The 10,738-nt window shown below is 41.1% G+C and overlaps 1 protein-coding gene across 1 annotated transcript; it reads left to right on the top strand.

Moving 5' to 3' along the window:
- Positions 1-4,526: 4,526 nt before the first annotated feature.
- LOC118787079 (homeobox protein SIX3-like) lies at positions 4,527-7,135 on the top strand. The gene is made up of 2 exons (XM_036542502.1): positions 4,527-5,302; positions 6,943-7,135. The coding sequence occupies exons 1-2, from the start codon at positions 4,614-4,616 to the stop codon at positions 7,133-7,135; spliced, it is 882 nt and encodes a 293-aa protein (XP_036398395.1). The 5' UTR covers positions 4,527-4,613.
- Positions 7,136-10,738: the final 3,603 nt, after the last annotated feature.

Genomic DNA, 10,738 nt, shown 5'->3' with positions numbered 1-10,738 from the left:
TTGTAACCTGTTGTATGTAAGTTGCTTTGGATGTGAACGTCTTCTAAATGACAATGATGTGATGTATTAACATGTAAAATAAGACCCGCTAAATAAAAACAGAAGCCTATGTAGGTCCTTGGGGTTGCTGAACTGAACAGCAGCCTACCTGCCTCATAATGCAAGTGTAGACTGGTGCTGCGAATGGCACACAGGATAGTCAGGCAGGTTTCCCTTCTGCTGACGTGTTGAAAAAGCTGCTCTCTGCCCTTTAAAGACTTCCCTTCAGGGGTGATTTGGAGTGGCTTTGAGGCACCAGCCTCACCCTGCCTGTTGGTATTGGTAGTCTGGGTATGAGGGAGGCCCCTGGCCATACGCTGGCATATGTGCTAGCTAACAATACACATTGGCACAAGGTAAAGTAAGTAAATAAGTATAGTCAGTTGTCTGGGTGGTGTTTTTAACTCTGATAATTGTTTGTAGATGTGGAGGAGCCTATCTCTGCACTGTTGTAGCAGGCTTGCGCTCGCATTCCACCCCCCCCCCCCCCCCCCCCCCCCCCCCGCCCCCAGCTTTATTTATAAGATTTGTTCACACTAAAAGGTCTTATACCTTATACAGACTGATAATATATCATAACATTAAAAAAGGATGGACAAAATCACTATTCCCTGACCTAATAACCTAATAATAATATGGGCCAGATAGTAATAACACCTGATGCTAGCTAATTTGCCAGCATTCTGAAGCAGCTGTGAGCTGGGTAAGATCCGCAGCAAGCAGGGAGTTCCAGGAGTCCAGTCTGGAGAGCAGGTGGGCCTAGACCAGGAGCTGGGGGCAGGGGGTGGTGAGGAAGGGGTGTATTCTCCAGACACTGCAGAGGCAGAACTTCCCTTCTCGACAGAAGACAGCTTGTTTTCCTGTATCACAGATCTTCAGCAGTGCTCAAAATTCAAAAATGAATGCATAAATTGGCATGCATCTAATTAAGTTCATTTAATTAAGGTCATTTAAAAGAAAAAAATTACTTAAAAAGCGAGAGATGAGAAACCCGTTAATGTAAGGAATACTGACTACATCGAATGAAACTGGATTACTGGTATAAATATGCCAGTTACAATAATCAGTTTCTGTTTCATTGAGCTAGAAACCTTAAGACCACCTCTATGATTAATTAATCATTAAACTTCAATGTATTAAAGTCCTTAAGAAAGGGGAAATACGTTTCGTTATTATCGACTGCTCGTACGTAGTCTATATCTTTTAATGCACGAATATCTGGTTTGTGCGTATGCTGTACATGCTGCTTTCAATAAGTAAAGTCATTTACTTTTGTATCAGCTCGAACTACATGTCTGAATGAATAAACACAATGATATATGAAAATGAAATTTTTGGGGACAAACACTCGTCAGAAAATATAAACTAATTGTGTTAATAAAGTGTTCTCATTCAACAACTGGTCCCCGTGGGGTTTTACACGATGCTTTCTTTTGCCTTTTTTTTCTATTGAGCCGGTAGGCTGTTCTTTGGTTTCGATTGAAAGAGGCAAAGGAGGAGAGAGCGGCACTCAGGGCATGAAGTCCCTCCATGAGGCCTGTGCATTGACATTATCTGTACGAGCATACAGTATATAGTGTATCTCACAAACAAAACGTTCGTTGCCATAACCACTAGATATTAGTCTTTGTCAACCAGTTATTGTTAGGGTCGCTATCTAGAAATGCAAACTTTCAAAACCACCCCAGGCAAAAAACAAAAAAAAAAACAAAAAGAAAAACACGGCAATATAAGCATCAGTATTGTTTCAAAATTGTAGCCGATTGAAACCAAACGCATATTCGGTGGTGATATCTCTTTTTTTAGCAATGTAGGACGTATTTAGGACAACCTTGATTTAAGTGAAGTCAGCTCAGGCCTTGAAGAGAGAGTGGTCGTCATGGTGAAAGAATGACGACAACTAACGCATCAGTAAAACGCGTCGGGGTCATCATCATAACAGTTTACCAATAGTCCGAAAGATTTTCCATTCACTTCTCAGTGTTAATCCGGAGGGTTGAAATATTCCCGGTAATATGACAGGTAATTTCATTCCCTTGCTCGCTTGAAATACCCCGAGAGGCCACACAAGGGAGTGCGTAGTATGTCTCATTGGGAAAAGAAGAAAACAAATCGGAAGGAATAATATGCATAGGTATTCTCGTTGGGTTTGCCTTTGGGGAGATTGCGCTGTGTGTTTTAATAGTTTGTGAACTGAAGAGATAAATTGGTTTTTATATAGGGTGACCATACGTCCTCTTTTTCCCGGACATGTCCTCTTTTTGGGACTTAAAAATTCGCCTCAAAAAGAGGACATGTCCGGGAAAACGAGGACGTATGGTCTCCCTATTTTTAAGAGCTCGCTGGAAGCAGCAGGAAGGGAATATAGGAGCTTCACAGACACAACTTTCTCCGTCTGGGTTCGGTCCGCTGCCAGAAATCAGAAATCTGCCCAATTTGGTTTCATTTCGCGGCATGTAAAGCCAGTTGTCATGTTAGCCTACTGTACGTTGGAGATCAAAAGATTTTGATAAATGTACGACACACCAGAATGGAATCCGCACTGTTATTGAAAATGAAGTATTGCAGATGTTGAATTTATCAACTTACTTTTTCCTTCGGTGAAGCCATTCTCTCTCGCTCTCTCACATGCCAACATGCATCAGTGATGGGGTTGTACATACAAGCATACTAACAATATTAGTAGCAGTGGTACTACCGTAAAACATCGAAACAGCACTGTTCATTTAACTAATGATATGAGTACTGATAGAGTAGCCTACGTGCAGAAGAAGATGAACAAACATATTCAGAAGTATGATAACGGTTCAAATTGAATAAAATAAATGTAAATAAAAATACATTTAAAATACAAAAATACACATTCCAGAGTTTCTATTGGTCGTTTTTACTTCTCCATGTGCGTCAGGGTTTGCTCTGAAGTAGGCGTCTTACTATTGAATGTTGCTAATTGCTTCATTAGGGAACCTATTACTCACTTGTTTCCGTTAATTCAGTTGCTTGAGGCGTTGTGAGTGGCGCAAAATAAGCGCTTGTTTTGAAAATAAAGATGAATAGTCTGGAAGCAAAAGAACACGCGGTCAAAATGCAGTGTGACGGTTATAATTTAATCTTTTCTAAAGCAAGCAGTTTGTGCATTGACATTGTTAAGATCGTAGCACTTGAAAAACGCTGTATTACAAAAGATGGAAACAATAATGACCATGGGCTTGGTTAATTTATTATACTCATTGAAAAGCCAGCGCGTGCTGTGAAGGCAGTACATAAGACTAGCCTCGTAATCGTTCTGCTTTAGGAAGCAGATGGTAATTGAGAAGTGAACAAACATTGTAAGCTTGGGCACAAACAATTAGACTGAGCAAACAAACATGTCTCTGAGGTGTTAATTACGCGACTAACGCAGACAAGGGTTCTGTCAAGATTTGTTCATTACAAGCTTTGTACACCAATGCGTCTTATACCTTACAATTTATGCGTCCAATTAAACGCAACGAGATTGAATTGTTTGCATAAAGGGCGTTCAACACCGTAAATACTTTTCCATGTGCGTTCCGTCAGAACAGCGTGCAAACCTTTGAAAAAACTATAAATTATATTGTCATATCTACTGAGCCACTGTCTATGTTATAGCAATTTCCTTGTGTTGTACTCTGCCTCACTTGTAAGTCGCTTTGGACAAAAAGCGTCTGCCAAATGAATAAATGTAAATGTAGCCTAAATGTTATGAGTATGAAATGGTTGCGTGGCATAGAAATAAATTTTACAATTTCTGCACTGTATGCCGTTTATGCGTCAACGTATATTTGTTTGCAGGTGTATGATTGTAAGCAATGGTTGGCCAAAAGGTGTCAGGTGAACTGTTACTAACGAACTAACTACAGCACATCGAGCCTGAAGGCAGAACCCAGGACAGCGCTTTTAAAGAAGCGCTGGGCTGGACCCCGTACGGATGGCTAGGCTACCTCTTCAAATCTCCCATGCAGCCTGCGTCTCCCGCAATTCAGTAATGACACCAATCTTATCCCCTTGCAAGCTGTTTTAAAAGTGGCCGGCTAACATTGACGGAGTCATTCCAAGTCAAATATTGGTGAGCTTAGCCGGCGAGATAGTCCCGGCAGTTAGAACAAACTTCTCTTTTCATCGTCCATACCCCGTCTAAGCTTTCCTCCGCACCTCCCAAATCTCATTATTCCTTAACAAGCCTCGTTAAATTCACAATAGACCACCCCCTAATTGTTCCCCACTTCCTCCGCTAATAGGCGCAGTAGCTTTTACTTACAGTGACCCAGTGCGGAGGAAAGGCAGTGATCAGCCTCTCTGATAACCACCCTGCCTGCGACGCGAATGGCAAAAGCCTCTACGTACTGCTTAATGATTGGCACGCTTGACAGTGATTGGCACGGTTTCCACGACAACCTTATAAGGATACCAAGTAGAGCGGTAGAAAAGGCGACACAAAACATTTCCTTGCAGGGAGGAATGAAGAGGCAGCTTAAGGGGATAGCCATTTGATCGGTGTGCCTTTGTTTTATTTGTCCTTTCCTCTCTGACAGTTTTCTTTCTCAGGTCATTCCATGGTTTTCATTGCCCCTTTAGAGCTCTACCCCTCTCGGCTTTTCCTCCCGAACCCCGCTCGCCCGTTGCTCTTGGCGAAAAGCGCCGCCACGCCTGGGTCTCTGGAAGACTTGTCAATGTTTCAGTTACCCACCCTCAACTTCTCTCCGGAGCAAGTGGCGAGCGTCTGCGAGACGCTGGAGGAAACCGGCGATGTCGAGCGGCTGGGACGCTTCCTGTGGTCTCTGCCAGTGGCGCCCGGGGCGTGCGAAGCGATCAACAGGCACGAGTCCATCCTTCGCGCCCGCGCCGTGGTCGCCTTCCACACGGGGAGTTTCAGGGACCTCTACCACATTCTGGAGCACCACAAGTTCACCAAGGACTCCCACGGAAAGCTGCAAGCCATGTGGCTGGAAGCGCACTACCAGGAGGCCGAGAAGCTGCGCGGCCGCCCTTTGGGACCGGTCGATAAGTACAGGGTGCGGAAGAAGTTTCCTCTCCCCAATACCATATGGGACGGCGAGCAGAAGAGCCACTGTTTCAAAGAGCGGACGCGCGGCCTTTTGAGGGAATGGTACCTTCAGGACCCCTACCCAAATCCGAGCAAGAAAAGGGAACTGGCCCGCGCGACTGGACTCACTCCTACCCAAGTGGGGAACTGGTTTAAAAACCGGAGGCAACGAGACAGAGCCGCAGCAGCAAAAAACAGGTGGGCTATACTTTTTTTCTTGGTGTTCGTATAGGCGATACACAGAAACATATGACATTCGCAGCAACAGCCTCCAGAAATAAGAAAAAATATATAACGTCACTTAAAAATTAAATAACAGTCTTCTATGTGAAATGGTTTAAAAAGGTATTATGAAAACGAACAAAACAAAGACAAATGTAAGTCAATGTGACAACAAAGCTGGATGTTGGCATGCAACGTCCTGTTTGATTTTGTTTATGAGAAATGACTGTGTGCCATGCCAATGCCACACAATTACGAGCCCGTGAAATAAAGACATCTCAAAGCGCAAGAAGAATCAAACAGAACTGCCAACCCTTCAGCTAAGGCCAGAATTACCCGGCGACATTTTAATGTGACAACGTGGTAATGAGCGTTACAGTATACATACACAATAACAGCGTGACCTGAACTGTGCAAGACCATAATTTTCATGCGCATTGCGTTAACGCGTTGTGCAATATTCTTGAAAGCAGTGTCTCTCTAAAACAACAAATTCGAATTTATAATAAATTGCAGTATAAATGTTTTGCATACAACGGCGTTCTATATTCACACGAACATAAATGTATCTAAATAACGTACAAAATAAAAAATGTAGGCCTACCCATTACAGTTTAGTAAAGAAAACCAAAAAATTGTAGATGCATACACACGTGATTATAATGTCCAGATCTCGTGACTTTCATCGGTGTTATTATTCTTAAACAGCTGGGTTGATTTGATATAAATGAACAATTATTCATTTCAATTGATTTTCTGATATGGTAATAATTTGCCCTTGTTTGTTTTTGCTAATTTTCCACCTGAAATAAACATCCCAAATCCCGTTGAGTTGTACTTGTTCATACGTTGGAAAGTGACACTTATTTATTCAGATCTGTAATTGTTTTCACACAAAAAGTCTTATTGTGACGTACTCGACACCGCAGGCCGAATAATGAATAAACGACAGTGTTTCAACAAACGAAACAAAGCACTTGTGACGTCAAACTAAGTTCATCATGGAGAAAGATGAATGGAAAAAAATACGCACTCTCCATGTGGTAATTTTTCAAACAACAAAATCTCAACTATCTCAATCTCACATAGTGCGTTTAAGAGAGGCAACACAGACAGTGAATATAAACAAATACAAACAGCAGAAAATATATTGATAGGATTAGACAGTAATGCAGTGATTTCACTGTATTGTAGTATGCGTTTTTTCCGATTCCCCTAAAGGCAAAAGGCGTAACAATACGAAAACGGAATAGGAAGAGTCTCTGATACTGTCAAATTAAAAATGTTTTGTTGTAGAAATAAAATATTATAGGCTATCGTGTTGCTATGTTTTTTTTTTACGAGTTTAACACCTTAATTTTTTTTATCTTATGTCTTTATATACATTCTCTCGATAATAAGCGGTCTTTCCATCGCTGCTCTTTGTATGAGTGCACAAATCGCAGGGCAATGTTCCGGGCGTGAACTCCTTGAATGGAAGGTTAACCGCGTACACGCCTCGGTGCGCGCGTGAGAATAAAGCACAAAGAAAAGATGAAGTCAGGCGAACACAAAACGAGGACACGACACGATCTGTGTTAATAATCGGCATTTTCTTCCTGTCTTCCTCCCACCAGGTTCCAGCACCACGCGATTGGACAGAGTGGGATGCGATCTCACTCAGAGACTCGTAGCACGCCACATGGTTCCGGGGAATCGCCGCCAGCAGTGGCCAGTCCGACCGCCAGCTTTTCGAGTATGACGGATCGGATCGAAACTGGCACCTCTGTTCTTTCAGAAACATCCAGTGACTCGGAATTTGATATATAAACTATTACAAGGATCCATTTAAAGGCCGCTTATAAATACTGTGGGCAAAAGAGAACGATTTGGAGCGCTTTCATTGGATCTGTGTACGTCCTACCTCCTGTGTTGTTCACGTGCATTTGCTTATGAAGATAAAAACCTCAGATCAGGGGCGCCAAGAACAGGAAATTTATAGAACTCATCACCTTTTCCTCACCTTGCGTCTTTTTTCACCAAGTGGTGACGCCCAGCCTTTTTAGCATTTTTTTTTTTTTTTTTTTTTGGAGTCGTCAGACAATCAACAGACTGGAAAGCACCTTAATTCCGTTACATTTGAGGATTACTGGGCCGTTGTAGATTGTAGATCGTTTTTATTTTTGTTTCTAGTCTGCAAGAATATCTGTCGTGCTGGTTTGTTATACGTGTTTATATGGTTGGACATAATTTTGTTATAATTCATCATTCCTTTTCTGCTGTAGCCTACGACATTTTTCTCTTGTTGTCCAGTTGTGTCAAAAGATTGATATGTGTTCTAGAATAATTTCATTGCGTTCTGTTTGTTTTTATACATAAATGGGAAGTGTGATATTAGATAATTGTGTTCTCGGCCACGCAAATGCAAAATAAATTTAATATAATAATTTCACATTGAAATGTCCTTCCTTCCAGTTCATCCTAAACGAACGCTTATTTACGTGTCTTTACTTTCGTGTTTGATCATATCGTATCTTTCAAAATCCTATACCGATATGTAATAACGTAAATAGCTGTAAAAAAAAAACTATTCTGAATTCGGCAAGAAAACGCGTACTACTGCTATTACTACTACTACTATTGTTATTATTATTATTATTATTATTATTATTATTATTATTATTATCATTATTATTTTATCAGTATATTATTTACCCCTGGTACTAGGAGCTATGCTGCATACTGACACACACGGATTAGGCAAAACTCTAGAATTCGTTTTCAATGACAGCAATCTTTTGAAATCCGCGAAAAAAACGGAAAACCTTGTCAGTATTCGACACAACTTTGTGGCGGCAAAACAGCACCAAACGTGATAGAACCACGATTAATTTCGGCACATGCCTACAGTGCAATTTAATGTAACAAAATTATATTCTATAATATTATATATTATTCTATATTGCTATGTTCCGCTCTCACCCACAACCATTGCCACTATCACATATGTTAAAAAGATATCAAAGATTTAATACTGCGTTCTTAGCAAGTGTTACAGTTATAAAAATAAATGAACAAATAAACGAATTCATGAAAATGACAACAGTGACTCAAAATTAGTGTGATCTGCAATTAAAATAAATATGTGATCTGGGTTAAATATTTGTGTTCAAACCAATTTATCTGTCTTTTTGACAGGATGATAATGACTGCTCCACAGCATTTAGAACGGCTGTTGCAATTCCTCGTCCCGGTTTCTTTAAATTCATTGATTGAGACAAGTGTAGATGCTTTCAATAAACTAAATGAAAATACACTTTCTTCAGCCAATGAATGGGTTGAACAGGTGACTTCAAACCTACTGCGTGTTATATTTTGTTGTATATCCTGCTAGTGCCTCTTCACACAGATTAGGTCTACATCCAGTAAAATTATTACATTAATTTGGTAGACGCCCTTATATAGAACGTACCATCCACTTTTTCAGTTGGATAATAACTGAAGCAGCAGGGGTAAACACCTTGTCAAAGAGCACATCAGCACCCCGGCCGAGAATCAAACCGGTGAACGTTGCGCTTCAAGCCCTGCTCCATAGCACCGTAGACTCCAGTCTTTCAAATCACATATGGCTTATTGCGTTTACCGAGGTTTTACGAGTTTTTTTTACGAGCTATTGTATAGTATCTTTCGGAAACTTTGGTGATCGCCAGATCGCGATGACGCAGGAGTGTGTGAAGTGTAACTTGTTGAAACCGTCATCAAGAATCAAGGACAGAATGCTACAGCAGTGAACGCCTGATTGGAGGACTGTGCGAGGCACGATTTAGATGAAATAGCCTAGCCTATCCTGAATCTACTGCAGGCCTCGGAGAAGGTCTGCAGTATATTTCTAAAATGACAGGTGGTGAAAGTCATCACTCTTTTTGTGTTCATTTGTGAATTACCAAAAGTCACTCTGTACTTTATATATCCCGTGGGCCTATGCTATAGCTCTCATGGCTTATATTATTTTGTTGAATGTTTCTTTTATCTGTCATTTTGATCATTTAATTTCAAATTATCTGAGGTGTATATTTTTTTTCAAAAGGATCTGAATAAGAGTGTCAGACGTACTGTATGTGTTGAATAAAATACACGCGCATGCATAGACGGAAGTGTCGGGCGACAGACGAATATATTGCTGGTTTTAAGAGGAACACTGTTCGGCTGCAGGCGGTACTCAGAAAGAAAGAATGTCGCAGGCCTGTCTCCGCTCCCCCACACCCCCTGTTCCGATTCCGATTCCGGTTAACTGAGCGCAACTCTCAGTTCTTCCGCATTCACCCGGGAATAGGAGCGCCAGTTGCCCCGTGACCTGAATTCAGCGCAGGCAGAGCTTCGGCAGTCCGTGCTCAAGGCGTATCGTAAGTGACGTATACTTTTCAATGCTCAGTTTGCAACAGAACGAACATGCCATCCGAATCATGGTACAGACTAATAAACATGTCACTATATACTGCGCTATAATACGAAGCAGGTAGCATCTCCTTAATTATGCTATTTTATTATATGCATTTTGGGGCCTTGTTGTTAAATAGTAAGATTCTGACCCTGAGTCACCTTGCAATTTCCCAATCGCGTGCTGTGTGAGTGTTCCCGGGAAACTTGTCTGTATAGGCTTTTTTTGACGATTCAATTCACTAATCTGTTTTGACTGATTAATTGTTGTGTTTACAGGATGTTAAGTCGAACGATTATGAAATCAAGTTTTGGGCGACAGGTGAAGGCTCTTCCTTCACGCAGAGAATAGAGAACACGATCAAATCTCTAAATCACGATAGAGAACCACGATTCACTTAAAAAAATGGCAACATAGAAGGAAATCGGACGGCTAACTGAAAAACTGAAAAAAAAATAGCTTTGAGGAATCTGCTTTCACACCTGTCTCTGTCGATTTGTATGTCATAAGGGACAGGAGACATTTTGTTTCAGCTTAACTGAAATGTTAAATGTGTCTGTGTGTCATGCGTTTGCTTGTTTACGGGCATTGGTTTCAGGATTCACCGTTTCAGTCTAATACCGGAGGATCTTAACAGTACTAAATATACAGTGCTGAATTACAGACATAGGTAAGTAATAAATGTGTCCGTGTCACTAGGTTAGGCCCTCGATGAAACAGGCTACTGAGCTATATAACTGTCACTCAGTTAAATGCTTCATTGTTAGAACATTTATTTGTGGCCTTGGTGAGATTGGACACTTGTCTTTCAAAATGTATCGATTTAAAACTGGCACAAGGTGATTTCATGCATGTGCATATATGTAACCCCTACAAAAACTCTTAAATGTACATAAATGTAAGTATCATCTTGTTTGAAATCCACCTTCATCACATTCCCAGCTGGAGAGAGACTGTGAATGACCTCTCGCTGGACTGGACCTCGCACTGTTTAG

Source organism: Megalops cyprinoides, chromosome 1, assembly GCF_013368585.1.
Source record: "Megalops cyprinoides isolate fMegCyp1 chromosome 1, fMegCyp1.pri, whole genome shotgun sequence".
Classification (NCBI taxonomy): domain Eukaryota; kingdom Metazoa; phylum Chordata; class Actinopteri; order Elopiformes; family Megalopidae; genus Megalops; species Megalops cyprinoides.
Note: the sequence above shows the minus strand (reverse complement) of the source record. Positions and strands in the feature narration are given on the sequence as shown.

Bases quoted from the DNA above. Each gene is read 5' to 3' on its own strand.
- LOC118787079 (XM_036542502.1), top strand. From the start codon at position 4,614: ATGGTTTTCATTGCCCCTTTAGAGCTCTACCCCTCTCGGCTTTTCCTC. The intron at 5,303-6,942 runs GTGGGCTATACT...TCCTCCCACCAG, and splicing joins GCCGCAGCAGCAAAAAACAG to GTTCCAGCACCACGCGATTG.